The following is a 17,503-nucleotide window of genomic DNA, read 5'->3' as shown; positions in this document are numbered from 1 at the left end:
GTTACTTTGTAAAGCACTTGATAGTTTGTTGAGCTTTTGCAAATACATTACTTAATTCAATTTTTTTAATTCTGCAATTCAGTTCGAGGCTGAGAAAACTGAAGCTCAGAATGGTTAGTAAACCATCCAAAGTCACATAGCTATTAGATATTTAACACCAAGTCTTTTAATTATCAATCCAGTGTTCTTTCTAGTATGCAGAAGCTAATTTCAGGCACTGAATCTTACATAATTAAAACTAAATTATTCTTTATGGATATAGATGCCACACTTAGAATGAAAACATTAAGTTCACAATCTCTGTCTAGCTTTGATTTCAACTGACTATACTATCTTAGATAAATTAATTTTTCCAGTTTTTCATGTTTAAAATACAAATAATAAATGCTTACCTTATAGAGTACTTTAACAGTTAAATAAAATGTTCTAAGTGTTTGGTAAATATCAAATTTTACCATTATTTTGATTCTTTCTCAGCCCTCCAATGAAATATTAACACCATTTGGATTTAATGTTCAAAAAAAGATCATTTGTTTATAATGTATCCCCTGACTGATTTTAAACAACTTGAAGCAAATTCCTGTTGCTGTTCAGTGGGCTAAGGACCCGACGTTTTTGTAAGGATGTGGGCTCCATCCCTGGCCTCACTCGGTGAGTTAAGGATCTGGTGTTGCCACAAGTTGCTTCATGGGTCACAGATGCTGCATGGGTCACAGATAAGGCTTGGATCTGGTGTTTCTCTGGCTGTGGTGTAGACCACAGTTGCAGCTCCAATTCAACCCCTCACCTGAGAACTTCCATATACTGCAGGTATAGCTGTAAAAAAGGAAGGGGAAAAAAAAACCTCTACTCATACAAAAAAAGATAGATTGAAAGTAAAATAAACTATAAATAAAACATAAAATAATTCTATCATTCTTTACTTTTTTTTTTTTTTTTTTTGCTTTTTAGGGCCACACCCACAGCATATGGAAGTTCTCAGGCTAGGGGTCGAAGTAGAGCTACAGCTGCCAGCCTACACCACAGCCACAGCAATGCTGGATCCCTAACCCCCTGAGCAAGGCCAGGGATCGAACCGGCATCCTCATGGATCCTAGTCAGGCTGGTTAATCTCTGAGCCATTGAAGGGAACTCCCTAAACAAATATTTTTTGAACATCTTCTGTACTCCAAGCACGCTCAAGCCACTCAGGATAGAATAGCAGACAACAATAAATCTTCGACCTCATTGGGTGCACATGCTCTGGAGAGATGTAAACAATAAACAAAAAATATTAAAATATTTATTATTTCATCTGGTGATAATAAGATGGAGTAAATGGAGCAAATAAGATGGAAAAAAAATTCTGATAAAGTAATATTTGAACAAAGAACTGGAAAAGGTGAAGGTGCTGGCCAGTCCAGGTGGAAAGAATGGCACATACAAAGTCCTTAAGGGCGTCATGTGCTTGGCCTGAGGAGGTCAGGTAGGCCGGGTACACAAGAGGAAGATGAAGCCAGGAAATAGCAGGGGCAGACTGTGCATGCCTCATAGATGACGACAAAGGCTTTGGGTTTTTTTAATCTATATAAGATGAGAGTAATTGGAGGCTTTAAGAGTGGCATTACTTCATCTGTAGTACATTTTTAAGTGATTATTTTGGCTACCACATTGGTTTCTACAGCTTTATAATACAGTTTGAAATCAGGTAGCATGATGCCTTCAGCTTTGTTCTTTCTCAAGATTGCTTTGGCTTTCAGAATCTCTTAGGATTCCATAGAATTTTAGGATTTTTTTGTTCTATTTGTGTGGGAAAAAAAATGCCATTGGAATTTTGATGAGGATTGCACTGAATTTGCAGATTGCCTTGGGTAGGTATGGGTATTTCAACATAATTAGTTCTTCCAGTCCATGACCATGGAATATCTTTTATTTGCATCTTCTTCAAGTTCTTTCCTCAGTATCTTACAGCTTTCAGTGTTCAGGCTTTTCACCTCCTTGGTTAAGTTTGTTACTAGGTTTTTTATTCTTTTTGATGCAAGTGTAAATGGGATTACTTTCTTTATTTTTCTTTCTGATAACTTGTTAGTAGTATATAGAAATACAATAAGATTTCTTTATATTGATTTTGTATCCTACAACTTTACTGAATTTACTTCTTATTTCTGATGGTTTTAGTGGAGTCCTTAGGGTTTTCTATATATAATATCAAGTCATCTGCAAATAGTGAGCTTTACTTCTTTCTTTCCAAGCTATATGCCTTCTATTTCTTGTTCTTGCCTAATTTCGATGTCTAGGATTTCTAATACTATGTGGAATAAAAGTGGTGAGGATGGGCATCCTTGCCTATTGCTACTATTAAAGAAAATCTTTCAGTATTTCACCGTTGAGTATGATGGTAGCTATGGATTGGCTACCATGTTGGGAGCATACTTTTAATAGGCAAAGAATAGAAGCAGCACAAGTAATTAGAAGGAAATTATAATAATCAAAGCAAGAGATGATGGTGAGTTAGACAAGAACAAAAGTTAGTCATTCTGTATAGTTTTTTATTATCATGATGTAATTTAATGTAATATATCTGAGCTCAACTCAGTTACCTTGTGCAATGGAACATGGCATGTTAGGTATTCAGGAGTTAAATAGACCTTTGCTTGCCTTCAAATCATGTTCTTGCTAATGAAATAAATACATAAATACATAATTGCAACGCAAGAATGAAAGTAAATCTAAATAAAAATAGAAAATTATTTGGTGAAATCCTCGGACACTTTAAAAAGGATGTATTTTGCGAGTTGGGCTTGAAGAGGGAAGAAGATGTCTATGGGCAGAGAATAAGAGTTAGATAATTTCATTTTGAAAAAATATCAAGAACAATGTCCTGCTTTGGGCAAAAGATATCTCAGTTTACTTCATTTAGCTTCCCTGGGCTGCATAGACTCTGCCCTATGCATACATGGTTCAGAGGCAACTAGAAAATTAGGCCGTTTATATGCAAAATCTGGGGCTTTCCCAGACCCCCTTCTTCAAGGATTTTCCCACAAGTTCTAGTGCTTATGTGTAATAAGCAATGTTCTAGGATCACCCTCAAGATTCCTGCCCCCTGGTGTACATGCCAGGAATATACCCACCCCTCCATTTGAAAGTATATAGAACCTGTATGATGAGATATTGCCCCCATAATTATGTTTCCTCATATGGCAAAACAAACTGGGTGGGTCTGACCTAGTCAGATGAGCCCTTTAAAAGCAGAGAATTTTTCTCCAGATGGTTACAGGGGGAAAAGTTTAGAGAACATGCCCTTACTGGCCAGAAAGAAAGTAAATGGCTCTGTTGTGAAGTGCTCATAGGCACCATGTGGCAAGGAACCATGGGCATCCTCTAGAAGCTGTTTCCTTCCATTGGCAAGGAAACAGGGACCTGAGTCATAAAACCACAGGAAATGAATTCTTCCAGTACCAGTAGACTTGGAAGAGGCTCCTGGGCCTCAGATGAGAATCACAGGGTTAGCTGACACTGTGATTTTAATCTAGTGAGACCCTGAGCCAAGGAGCCAGTTAATGTGTATTAGACTCCGACCAATGGAAACTGTTAGATAATAAATGGTTGTTGTTTTAGACCACTACATTTGTGATAATTTATTATAAAACCATAGCTAATATACTCTACCCTGTTGCCCGGAATTCTGTCCTCTGGATCTTCAGGCAGGCAAACCTGCAGGCTTTCCATCAGAATTTTAATTGCTCCCTAAAATGTAGATGGGGCCTGCCCTTAGGGTAAGTAATATTGTTTGGGTTTTTTTTTGTTTGTTTGTTTTTTTAAAAAGATGGGAGTTCCCATTGTGGCTCAGGGGTAACAAACTTGACTAGTATCCATGACGATACAGGTTCAATCCATGGCCTTGACCAGTGGTTAATGATCCTGCGTTGCTGTGAGCTATGGTGTAGGTCACAGACACAGCTCGGATCCCAAGTTGCTGTGGCTGTGGTGTAGGCCCCAGCTGCAGCTCTGATTCGACCCCTAGCCCTGGGAACTTCCATATGCTGTAGGTATGCCCCTAAAAAGCAAAAAAAAAGCAAACTTAGCCCATGCCCTTCCTTTCTTCTGTGACTCCCTTCCTTCCAAAATCTACCTATTCCTGTTCACTCTCTACTGCTTTCAGGTTACTATCTTTTACCTTTTGTCCAGAATTTGTAGTTGTTTTCTGGGGGAGGGTTGATCCAATATAAATGCTATTTGTCCATTTGGATTCTGAATACATTTCAAAGGCAGAATGATTATGATTTGCTGGTAGATTAGAAGCAGGAGCATGACAAAGAAAGAATTCAGAGATTATCCCATGGATTTTGGCTTCTGCAAGTGAAAGGATGGAGTTGCCATTTACTGAAGCAGAGAAGACTATAAATACAAGAAGTTGCATATGTGAGTTTAGAGTTCAAGAAAGAGTACTGGGCTAGATATAGATATTTGGAAGTGGTTTTTTAAAGCCATGAGACTGAATTAAATCCTCGACAAGTTAACTCTAAATAGAGAAGCGACCCAAAGACTGAGGCCTGATGTAATATAAAATTTAAAGATAAAGAGAAGTGAAACCAAAAGAGGAGACTGAGAAATACCAAGTGAAAGTGAGGGAAAAAAATAATGAGAAAATAGTGACCTCAAATCCAATTGAAGAATGTTTCAGGGACAAAAGAATGATTATTTTTATTTAGTGCTATGCCAAGTTAAGATGAATTTAGCAATGAGGAGGTAGGTCTTTGTATCCTTGACAAGAGCAGTTTCGGCAGAGTGTTATAGGCAAAGGCCTGATTGGGGTGGAGGACAGATGGAAGGAGAATAAGAGCCTTGAAATTTAGGCAACTCTTTAGAGCAATTTTGGTGAACAGAGAAGTGAAGTAGTAGCTTGAGGAAAAAGTGGAGTCAAGAGTTTTATTTTGTTTTTTTTTTTTTAAGATGAAAGACTTAATGAGTCTGTGTGTTGATGGGATTAAACAATAGAAAGGGAACACTGATGATGCAAAAAATAGAAAGGAGAATTATTTTTAGAGCAATGTCCTTGAGTAGGTTAGCAAGGATAAGATCTCGTACACCAGTGAAGGAATTGCCCTCAGATAGAATGGGGCAAAGTCATGTGTAGAAAAGGGAATAAAGGTAGATTACGCAGGTTTAGACAAAGCTGCGTGGTTGATGTAGTGCTGAGAACTTGAAGTTTGAAGAAAGAGAAGATGCAGAATAGCCATCTGGAATGTGAGAGAGCAAGTGAGCTAGAAGTAGGAAATAGGCTCTCGAAGCAGTAGGGAGTGTCCACTTCAGGTTGGAGGGTCATAATTTGAAATATCCCAACTGGGATAGATTTAATCCAGACTGGGGTTTTTCCAATTGTGTCCAAAGTACTTGATAGGACAAGGGAGTTGAGGCTGTATGGAAGGGAGTGAATATGATTATCAGTGAAGTCCATGCTAAGTAAGGAAAGAAAAGGGAGTATTGAATGGTAGTAAAAAGACGGTAACAGGAATGAAAAAAAAAATGGGGAGATTAGACAGTAGAAAGAATAATATTAGCAAAAACATGGTCTTTAAGGCTGTGTGATATACATGTGGAGGTGTTATTGCACTATTTTCTTTTACTTTAGGGTACATATTTATTGTGAAAAAGCAGAGGTTTTTTTAAAGTGGTAGGATGGTATGTGTGGTTGAAGTTTATTGGAGTTGGGGGTTCGAAAAGAAGTGAGCTAGAAAGAAAAGAAATAGAATCCAGAGAGTGATCTGGTGGAAATTGTAAGGACCAATAGCTCAGAGAACTTGCAGGCATTGCTAGTAACAGAGTCTGGGTTCTGGATGACCAGGGAGCTAAGGACTAAGGGAAGGTGGAGGATATGATCTTTGCAGAAGAAGAGACCAAGGAACCCAGAGGTGAGGCCACTTTAATGAGTATCTGCATGGATGCTAAAAGCACCAGATAGTAGTGTTAGCATGACAGTGAACCAGACCCAAAACCTTCAAAGAATGAAGGAGAGTGACTCACTGGAACAGCTGGACAAACTGGTGGCTTTTAGAGGAGGAAACCATTTGGAAGTCCCAGTGTCACTGAGAAAGACACAGACTCCCACCTACCTCACCACCACCCCCACCCACTAGAGGTACAGAGAATGTGTGAGAGAAAACAGCTTCCTCTTGAGAGAATTCAGGGGAAGCAGTGTCCTCAGGGGAGGGCTGGATATTAAGGGAGAAATTGTTCTACTAAGAATCAAAATTAGTTGGTTCCTGCACCTGAATGTTAAATTGGGCTATCTACCTCCTGGCAGTGAAAGTTTCATAAAGGGAGAAGCGATAGGTTATATAGTCCTTAGGACCTGACAAAAGGAGACATATAATTTCTTCAAAAGAGACCAACATTTTCCATAGAGCCGTAATTATGTATATATCCCTAGCAACTAGAGCAAAGTTTGGAATAGAATCAGAATACAATAAATGTTTATTTAACCAAACTCCTCTGACCCCGAGGTTCATAGTGGACAATTTCATTAATTGTTTTGAAGATTAAAAGATTCCCTTAACCCTAAAAGTAGGGTGTAGTCATGAGGCTACTATTTTAGTTTTGAATCTGAGATGGTATTTTCAAAAGTGAAACTAATTATAAAATGAGCTCCAGCAGCTCTTTTCCTACAGACACACTGTAGTGTTTGATAAGGCACTGAGATAGTTAATAGTTTTTAGTGTTCACTTTTATTCTTTCATTTTGAAGAGGAAAACCTGCCATTTAAAAGCATGCAAAGCTAATTAAAGCTTTTCCACTATTTCATTATCTGAATGTAGTTGCAAATTCTGACTTAAAACTCTTATCAGAGGGAGACTCAACATCCCTCCCAGAGCCGCAAATGAACATTCAATTAACACTTCAATACAAGTGTATTTTAAATAAAAATATACTTTATTGTTAATCTCATTCTTTGCAAATGCAAATATCCAGTTTTAAAATCCAAAGAGAGTTGCCTCCCTTTTCTTCTCTGGGGAAAAATGTCTTTTCTTTATTTACAGGGAAGACCTGAATTTTCTGAAGTTGTTACCAAGTTAGAAGAGTGTCTCTGCAACATAGAGGTAAGAACTTTAGCTTCTGAAATATGTCCATTTAAAAGGCTTGAGGAGTTACCCATAGTGGCTCAGCGGTAATTAATCCAACTGGTATCCATGAGGATAAGGATTCTTTCCCAGGCCTTGTAAGGTTAAGGATCCAGTGTTGCCATGAGCCGTATGTATGTAGGTCTCAGACATGGCTCGAATCCCGCATGGCTGTGGCTGTGGCCGGCAGCTACAGTCCAATTCAGCCCCTAGCCTAGGAACTTCCATATACTGTGGGTGCAGCCCTAAAAAGACAAAAAAAAAAAAAAAGGCTTGCACATCAGAAGATATTGGGGAATGTAGTTAAGATGGTGCTTATGGAAAGAAAGAAACAAAATGTGAGGGTCCATAACAGCATTCATATTTTTACCCTGTTATAATTAACAGGGCAGAGCAGAACTGACTGTATCTATGGGGACAAAGGCAAATTCAGACTGAATTTGGGCCCTTCCAACAAATAATCAGTCAAGCAAGCTGATATATAAAAATTTGAAAATATAACACATATGTTAGAAGGTAATTACTTAAATCATTTTTTCTATACAAAACTTCCTACATACAATGAAATGTAAGCTAAAATATTACACCATTGTCCATATGTCCAGTAAGAACAGAAAAAATTATCACTAAGATTAGTGCGTAAATTAATTGGGAGGCATTGCTTTTATACCACACTACATTGCATAAAGTGATATGTGCTGGTAATGAGGCTAATGGAATTGTCTTCCCTTAATATCAAGGAGCTGTTTGCTTTAATTTTCTCTATAATTGCCTTAATTTTCTATACACCTGTTCAGGAGGTAGCATTTGAAAATAGGCAAGGGAACTGAAACATGAGCACTAATTCAAAAATAATCATATATTCCCACATGCAAATGAGTGCTGAGGAGAGGGGGACGGACAGGACAGCATCACACACAGGCTCACCTATAAGTAGATGTATGAAGGGAAGGGGCAAAAGTGGAGGAAAATAGCATCAACCTGAGATCCCCAAAGTGGAGCCATCCAAGAAAAGTTTTCTTTCCTTCAATCTTGACTAAGAGTGACTGGAGCCTAATCTTGTAGAATCCCTTGCCAGGTCTGCAATCACAGTCTGCAGTGAGTGGCTCTGTCTCAGGACTCTTTACTGAAATTTATAAAGAGGAAGCTTTAGTCTTTGACACAAAACTTACTTTCTCTTCTCTTCAGCCCTGAAACATACAAAGTGGAGAGAAGTAGAAGTATATGTGGTTGGGGCTACAGCAGCCCCTACCAACAAGAGTAAATGTCAGAGATCTGGGATGTTGAGAAAGGCTTTTAAGGCTTGAGTTTCAAGTATCTTCTTACTTTGAACCTTTATGTTTGACAGAGCGAGGCTGTACCAAGCCTGGGATATGTGCAATTAGATCAGAGAGAGACTTCCAGAAACAGGAACAATGGAAGGATCTGCTAAACTAGCTGGTCTTTTTATGTTGACCAAGCCACTCAGCACGCTCTCCCCTAGTGGAAAAAATACATATGGGTGACAGACATGCAGAGAGAATTTGCTGGGCTAGGTTGCACTAATGAATGGACTAGAATCAGCTTTAAGGGGCTTAAGTTGTGGAGTTCCATAAGGCTCTTTCCCCTCCACTCTTCAACTTTTTAGCCCATGGTTAGATCAAGGTCAAAAAGCCTCTGCTCATCACATTTGCAGCTATAATAAAGTTGAGAGAGACAGCAAATACTTGCAAGAAGGATTCTAGAATACTTTGGAGGATAAAGCAGTAGGACATGTCTAATAAGAATACATTTTACGAGAATAAATACATTACCATGCACCAAAGTCAAAGAAACAATTAGTAGAAGAATCACATGGTGGAGATATAATTTAGGAGCATCATAAAGGTTAGTGGGTCATAAGCTTTGGGGAAGTTAGAATATGAAATACCTGTCTTGCATCAGAATAAAGAATGTAATCATTCCTCTCTCTCCTGAGATGGGCAAACAAAATGGTACCCAGTTATCTCCTTTTAAAGGGGTCATTAAACCTGGAATACAAATTTAAGGAAGAGTGACCAGAATGGTGACTGGGTTGAAAATCATGTATTTGAGAACCAATTAGGGAAGCCATGGATACTTATCCCAGAGAAGACAAAATTAGGATTAGTCCAACAACTGTTTTTACACATCTGAAGAACTGTCTGGTGGGAAGGGAATTGGCCTAGGTCTTAGTGGGCTAACAGATGGAAATGAAGTACAATAACAGACCTAGTTTATTGTGAAGAAAAACCTACCAATGGTCAGAGCTGCCCTAAGATAAATGGATCCAGAAGCAGTGAGTTGCCCATCACTGGAGGTTCCCCACTAGACTGCACAGCTGACTTGAAAAGGAAACACAGAAGAGATTAGATCATTGAAGAGTTTGAAGGATCATTTCCACACTGACATCATATGATTCCCAGAACTTCCTTTAGAAATGTCTTGGCTACTATATAAAGCCTAGAATTTACATACATTGCGTTTTTTAAACCAAAATCTACTGTCTACATGTCCTATGAAAGTATAATGTCAAAGCACTAATATCTTGGTTGCATTAGGTAGAGTGTATAAACAGCAAGGTTGTCAAAAATTCAAGAAAACTACTCCCTTATTTTTCTTCCCTCAGACTTCTACTTTCTAACTATACTTAACTATTCATAACTACTTTTAAAAATTCCCTTACAACTCTATTTAGTCCTCATGCTTTTTAGACATTAAAGCATCCATCATCTTATAAAATGGATATATTCTTAGAAAAATGTGCAAATCCGTTTTATATAAAGGGGATAATTTCATGTAAAGGGAATAATTGTAAGCTATAGTTTAAAGGAACTCTGCCATGAATTTTTCACCGTAGTGAAAAATGTAGAGAATCATTTAACCATTAAACAATAACTTTCTATTTTATGAATCTGATTTGAGCCTACTGTGTTTTCTGAAAAAATAGGCATAAGTTTTATGAGCCACCTCTCAGCATAGAACTGGGTCAAAAAAAAAAAAAGTAAATTAAGCTAGCCAGGTGTTGCCATCAGAAGCTGAAAGGAAAAGCCAGAAGCTAGCTGAGATGAATAGAAATTAAAATATGAGCAATCCTGGAGTTCCCATCATAGCTTAGTGGAAACGAGTCTGACTAGCTAGCATCCATGAGGATGCAGCTTCTATTCCTGGCCTTGCTCAGTCGGTTAAGGATCTGGCATTGCCACGAGCTGTGGTGTGGGTCATAGATGCGGCTCGGATCCTACCTTGCTGTGCCTATGGTGTAGGCCAGCAGTTGTAGCTCCTATTCGATCCCTAGCCTGGGAGCCTCCTATGCCATGGGTGCAGCCCTACAAAGCAAAAAATAAAAAATAAAAATAAAATATGAGCAATCTTAGAATATAAAGGTAAAATAAAACTACATACTATATATACCGTGGCTTGAAGCCTGTTGGATTTGTTAAATGATTAAAATTGCCCTCCTTCACTCAGCTTATGTCTCCTGCATCAAGTAACAGCAGTGGGTCTCTCTCACCTTCCTCTTCTTCTGATTGTCTGGTGAGCCGGGGAGGGCCTGGCCGGAGCCACGTGGCCGCTTTACGGAATCGTTTTGAGTTGGAATATGCTCTCAATGCAAGGTCCTATGCTGCCTGGTCCCAAAGGTAAGTGGTAATTTAAGTAACAGTCACACAGTCAAGTCAGCTTCCAGAATCTCATCAAGCGGGTCACCTGGCTTGATTAGTGTCAACAGGGGATTTACCACCCTGTGGCAAGCTTTGAAAGAGGAACTTTGAGCCTTCCAATATTTTGACCAAAAATTAAAATTTCATCTTCTATTAATTTAGGTTCTCTTAGCTTTGGGTTGATTGTTGCTTAAGCAAGAATTGTCTAGCTGCAGCAACAAAAGGACTTTTTAAAAATATCCTGGGATTTTCTTATAGAATTCAAGGAAGAATTCTTTGTGTGAGAATCAAGAAAGAGCTCTGAAGCACCAAAAATTCAGCGTTCTGGGAATTATAAGACTCAGCAATTCCTTCCCTATATATGCCCAAAAGAACTGAAAACAGATATTCAAACAAATACTTGTATTCAAGCGTTTATAGTGGCACTATTCACAGTAGCTAAAGGTGGAAGCAATCCAAATATCCATCAACAAATAGATTAAAAGGGTGGTATCCATAAAATAGAGTATTATTCAGCCATAGAAGGAATGATGTACTGATACATGCTACAACATGGATGAACCTTGAAAACATGCTAAATGAAAGAAGCGAGGGACAAAGATCATATATTGTATAATCTTATTAATATGAATATCCAGAATAGGTGTATTAGTCAGTTTGTGCTGCTATAACAAAATACCGTAGATTGAATAGTTTAAACAATGGAAATTTACTTTCTCACTGTGGAAGCTGAAAGTACCAGCCTGAGATCAGGGTACCTACCAGCAGGGTTGGGTTCTGGTGGGACTTAGAGATGGCCAGTTTTCCTTCTCACTCTACCCTGACATGGCAGAGAGAGTTCTGGAGTCTTTTAATCTTCTATCAGATGGAGGGCTTCACTCTTCTGACCTCATTTAACCTTAATCACCTCCTTATAGACCCTATCTCCAATATAGTCACATAAGGGTTAGGGCTTCAACACAGGAAATTGGAGGGAGGGGAACACAATTCAGTCCACAGCAATAGATAAATCCGTAAAAACAAAAAGTTGATCAGTGGTTGCAAAAGGCTAAGTAGGGGAGGAGAAATTGGAAGTAACTACTTATTGGAACAGGGTTTTATCTGGGGGGAAGGAAAATACTTTGGAATTGCATGGAAGTGGTGGTTGCAAAATAGTGTGAATGTAGTAAATGCCACTGGATTTTTCACTTTTTTTTTGGTCTTTTTGCCATTTCTTGGGCGGCTCCCTCAACACATGGAGGCTCCCAGGCTAGGTGTTGAATCGGAGCCACAGCCGCCGGCCCACACCAGAGCCACAGCAATGCGGGATCCGAGCTGGGTCTGCAACCTGCACCACAGCTCACGGCAACGCCAGATCCCCAACTCACTGAGCAAGGCCAGGGATCGAACCCACAACCTCGTGGCTCCTAACCAGACTCGCCAACGACTGAGCCACAACAGGAGCTCTGGATTTTTCACTTTAAAATGGTTAAATTTATGTTATGTGAAACTTATCTCAATGAAAAAAAAAAAAAAACACAACAAATTTAAGCAAAGGGGCAAGGCAGAAAAAGAGGGACAAGGAATTCAGCCTTTTTCCATAGCAAATTCTGCCGTTTACACCTCCCAATTCCCAATAATTTCTTTGTCTCTCAATTTAATTGTAAAGTTTCAGGGAGAGCTATATCAGTCATCTATTGCCATAATAATTCTGTATAAAACCCACACCAAAACTCAAGGATACACAACCGTAAGTACTTATTTCTTGCTAGTGAGTCTGCAAGCTAGTTTCAGGTGGGCTTGACTCTGAGCTGCAGGCTGTATCCAAGTCTGCTCCACATGTCCCTCCCCCTCCTTGCGCCAACAGCTCCCTAAGGCTTGTTCTTCTCAGGGGCAAAGGCTAGGAATCAAAAGGACAAGCTGAACTTCACACACATTTTATGCCTTTGTTCAAATTGCATCCTATGATATTCCTTGGGTAAGTCACATAGTTGAGTCCAACATGGGTAGGGAGAGAAAATATACTCAGCCTCTAGTGGGAGGTCCTACAAAGTCATATGACAAAAGACATAAATACGAAAAGTATAATGAATTAGGAATAAGTGCTGTCTGCTATGAGGGAAAGTGGGATTGATCCCTTTGGATCATGTGGCTACTTCTGGTCTAAACAAATGTGGTTGGAGTGGAGGTGGGGTCATATATCATCTAGGTAAACATGGTTGCCAAGGGCCTACCCTAGATGGGGCGCAAAAAAGGCAGTCACTGTGAGCTTGATTGATTCCCTACAAAGTGCATGCTGCAACCCATGGAAGATCAGAAAAGCCTGGCTTATACTCCCTGTCCTTCCACACGCTCTCCAGAGCATTTGCACATGAGCCATTACACATGTACCCTTACACACACACATATGTACATATACACACTCAAGTATTCTGTCGTCAGAGTAAACGTTTTCATCTTGAAGGTGGGGAAAGATTATCTGGAGTTAGCAAGGATCACATACCATCTCCAAATCTCTACCATTGTCTTTTTAGCCATAGTTATTATATTCCTGGTCTGACAAAAGAGTTACAGTTACAGCTATGAAGCGAAGAGAATCTGAATCATGAAGACTTTATGGAATGTCATGAAGTATCAGCAAGTTTGATTGATAGCAAGGCAAACTGGACACAATTCTTTATTGGATTCTAATCTCTCCCATAATTTCATAAGGGGCTCACAGGCCATGATTGGACTGGATTCAGACACAGAATCATCTTCTAGTTCCATCTGCTCTTCTTCTTCTTTACTTGTGGTTTTAGCATTAATTCTCTGAACAGCCAAATTTTGACATCTCCAAAGCATAGTCACCCAAGGTTTGTCCATTTGAAGGCAGAGATTAGGAGAATGAGCTGTGGAGTGAGACAGATCTGAGGTTCTGTCTTGGCTTTGCCACTTACCAGCTCAGTGACCTAGGGCAAGGAACATAGGTCTTATATGTAAAATACAGATAATAAAATCAGCTCTTAGGATTTTTATTGGGAGAGGCAGTATTGTCAAGGAGTTAGTGATTGACTGAAAAATTCCAACACACCCAAGCAAAGGATGTGGGCTCCTATAGTGTAATTGAGTCACACAACTCACAGTGCATAGGCAGCCCCATAACATGTGAGACATAATGGGATTACCAGTTGGGTGAGTTAGAGGTGGAGGGAACACAGCTTCTGTGGCCTTCAAGAACCCAGAAAGCACACCACTACTCTTAAAACTGCCCAAGTAGGATGGGAAAAAAATCCTCAGGTTTTTTGAGATGCTCCCTTTGCTATTCTTATAAGGTTTTTTACACCTCCCTGGCCCTTTGCGACAGTTATGGAGCTCTCATAAATGCTTGCTCGTCTGCTTGGTACAAAATTCTCTTAAAAGCCTAGCATACCCTGAGTATTTGCTGTGCAGGTGCATTGATGGTCAGTGTGTAGTTGTCCCACCCTTCTAGTAAGCTCAATCTTTGGATTGCTTAAAATCAACTCCAAAAATAAGTAAATTATTTAGCTAAGTTGTAAGATCCACCAAGATAGGGACCATTTTATTCGTACTTGTATCTCTAGCTAGCAATAAGATTGGAATGAATTCAATATGTAATAAATATTTGTTCTGTAGAGAAAGAATTAAATTGGCTCAAAAATTGCAATTATGAATTTGGAGCATAATTGCCAAATATGCTTTATTTTCTCTTTTTTTTCCATTTAAATAGCTATTATTGCACTTCTTCTGCATACTGAGCACTATTTTAGGCACTTTTAGTAGTCATTTAAACCTTAGAAAGTAGATATTCTGGTTTTAAAAGATGAGGAAACTGAGGCTCAGAAAGGGTAAGCAGCTTTACTAAATTTATGGAGGCAGAACTGGAATTCTCATCCAGGACTCTCCTATGCTTTCTGAATTTCTCTGGCACCAGAGGTGTCACTCTTCAACAGTTTGATATATGTTACCAATACTTGTATTTGCTGGACTTCTTCCACCTTTTTCTGGAAGTTGGTCAGGGAAAGAATTCAGCTGCTTCTCTCAAGCTTGTCTTTTCAGCATGTGTGTGTGAAAGACAGAGCAAACGCCAGAGATCAATAGATTCTTCAAGTCAAAGAGTCAAAGATCCAGCAAGGTCATGAATTTAACAGTGTGGAATTCAGTGGCATGTTGGCTGCACATTAGAATCACCTGGGGAACTTTTACAGGTATCAATGCCCAGGACCAATTAAACCAAAATCCATGGGGGTGGCCCCCAGATGTCAGAATCTCTTAAAGTTTCCCAAGCAAGCCCAATAGACATCCAAGTGTGAGAAGCATGCCAAAAGTGAATGCTATAACCTACCTAACCTGCCTAACCTTGTGCAACTGATGGGATAAACAAAAAAGGAACATGAGAGCCGAGGTGAAACAGCAGCTGTGACCAAAGGAGGCCATTTGGAAAGCTGATTTCCTGTGTGGTCTCTCCAAGAAGTCCTTCCAAGGTGCTAGCACCTTCTGATTCAAGAGGTATTCTCACCAATGCATTACAGTTGCACAGGTATAATTTTTAGCCCAGCATTCTTTTTTTAAATGGCAACAAGATTTGGCCTGTAGTCCTGAACTAATGTGTTCTCCCAATTTAGGGTCTCGGAGCTCTCAGCAATGTCTTAAAAATGGTGCATTTATGTTTTCAATTCTGAGGTTCTGAAGTTTACAACATGTAGTTTTGTAATTCTGGATTTGGTGGGCGTTTTGATTGTTGCTTGTTTCCACATTTGTTTTTAATTATTCTTTTCCTTTATAAAATATGTATCAAGGTGAGAACCTGTGTCAGATGTTTTCTCCACAGGTAATAGACATCCATTAATTCCTATTGAAACCCTAAATTGAAGAAATCTGAATTTGAGGAAGGCACTCCTTAAGTTCTGCTTCTTCTAAAATATTTTGCGTCTGTAGATATATTTGGAAAACTAAGCATGTGGCACTTGCTCCTCCCACAGGGTATGAAATCTCCCATCTTGTACATGGATTGCATCATGTAAATTTAGAAATGACAAAGTGATACACAACCTTTCAGATGTGAAAACCAATTAGTGTTTGTGTGGTGCTGGGCTCTGAGAATAGAATGCTCTGACCTAGTTAGCTGTCCAGGAGAAGAGAAGCAGAGAACCAGAGATTGGAACTGTGAAACAGATTCATCTGGAATTAATTTTTCACATTACAAAAGGGTCCATCAAAGAGTTCCTTTAAATAGAAAGCTTGCCTAGTGCCCCTAGAATGCAATTCAACTTATGAAAGTTGGATATAAGGTATAAAATTTTAATTCACACATAGTTTTTCCAGAATGCAGCAATTGTGTAAGATGATAGCACCAGGAAACTGATATTCCTAGGAGGATGAAAAAAAGAGCAGTGAGGAGGTTGTGTCCTGTTATCATTATGGAGCAGGATAGCGTGGAGTCTCCTCCTACCACCAAAGGGCAAATACTCCCACGTAGTCCTCTCCTATGTGCTTCATTGTACGAAAATCTCCCTTAGGTTCCTTAAATGTTCGCTTTTCTTTCAATCCCTTTTTTCATCTCCAATTTATTTCTCTTGCCAGCTCACCTCAGTCAGCAGTTCCAACACTCTGCTCATGACCACTTCAAACTCCTCCTGCCTTGCTTCTTTCTTGTTCATGAGTTTTCTTGTGATTTCGAACAATCCATGGTTCCAACTCTCTCTCCCCATGCCCCCAACACACAGTTAACCTCTAGTCCATTTGTCCAAACTTGGCTGTACTGCTTCCTTTGTAATGTCTTTAACTTCTCTCCCTCCTGTCCTAGCTTTCCCATGCCCTAAACCACTTACCCCTTGACTGCCTGCATAATCTTCCTTGTGTACACCTCCAATAATATCAGTACCCTAAGTTAAAATCACTAATAATGCCACTGTGTCTCAAAAATTAAGTGATATCCTGGATTCCAAAATGACCAGTGATACACATTTCCATTTTTACCTCCTGCTGAACATCAAACATTCCGGTTGTTATAGACAGAGAGTGATACATACCAACACCTATCTTCTCAAAGAATGCCCTGGGGTTTTGGGAACCATGGGGGGGGGCAATTTTTTGGTAATCCCAGTGACTAGGGAGGTGCCATTGAAGTTTAGTGGGCTGGGACCAGAGTATTGAATTTCCTACAGTGTGTTGGACAGTCCCACATTTTATACCTTATTCATATTTTCCTTCTCCTCAAATGCATCTTTAAAAATTCCTTTAACATGGCTCTGTCAGAAGTAAGCATCTGAAAACACATTTATTTTCCCTCTCTCTTGAAAGATATTTTAGTGGATATGGGATTTAAGGTGTTTATTTTTTTTCCACACGTTTAAGATGCTTTACCACATCTTTGTTTTTGCTACAGTTAAAAATACCATTTGTGAATCTAATTGTCATTTATTTTATTTTCAATCTGCCCTTTCTAATTCTGTTAGAATTCCTCTTTGGTGTTGTACAGTTTAACTATGTTGTGTATAGGTTTAGATTTATTTTTATTTATTTATCTTTGAATTTGTTAGGTCTCCAAAATCTGAATATTGAAATCTTTCATAAATTTGGGATAATTCTCAGCCACTACCTCTTCTAATATATCTTTACCCCATCTTCTTTATTCTCTATGGAATTATAATTAGATGTATATTAGATCTTCTGACTTTTCCACATTTCTCAATCTCTCTTTTATTAATATTTTTTACCCTTTACCAGTTGTGGAATGAATGGAGGGTCATGATAGGATGATCACAA

General features: G+C 39.0%; 1 protein-coding gene across 5 annotated transcripts in view; it reads left to right on the top strand.

Moving 5' to 3' along the window:
- The window catches only part of TNNI3K (TNNI3 interacting kinase), a 278,366-nt gene that overhangs the window by 212,523 nt on the left and 48,340 nt on the right, over positions 1-17,503 (top strand). For all 5 annotated transcript variants that reach the window (XM_047788640.1, XM_047788642.1, XM_047788639.1 and 2 more), the window contains 2 exons: positions 7,017-7,076; positions 10,566-10,735. In XM_047788640.1, the coding sequence (XP_047644596.1) occupies positions 7,017-7,076; positions 10,566-10,735 (230 nt within the window). The remainder of the gene's footprint in view (positions 1-7,016; positions 7,077-10,565; positions 10,736-17,503) is intronic.

The sequence above is a fragment of the Phacochoerus africanus genome, chromosome 8 (genome assembly GCF_016906955.1).
Source record: "Phacochoerus africanus isolate WHEZ1 chromosome 8, ROS_Pafr_v1, whole genome shotgun sequence".
Classification (NCBI taxonomy): domain Eukaryota; kingdom Metazoa; phylum Chordata; class Mammalia; order Artiodactyla; family Suidae; genus Phacochoerus; species Phacochoerus africanus.
The sequence above is the reverse complement of the archived record's forward strand: the minus strand, read 5'-3'. Positions and strand labels throughout refer to the sequence as shown.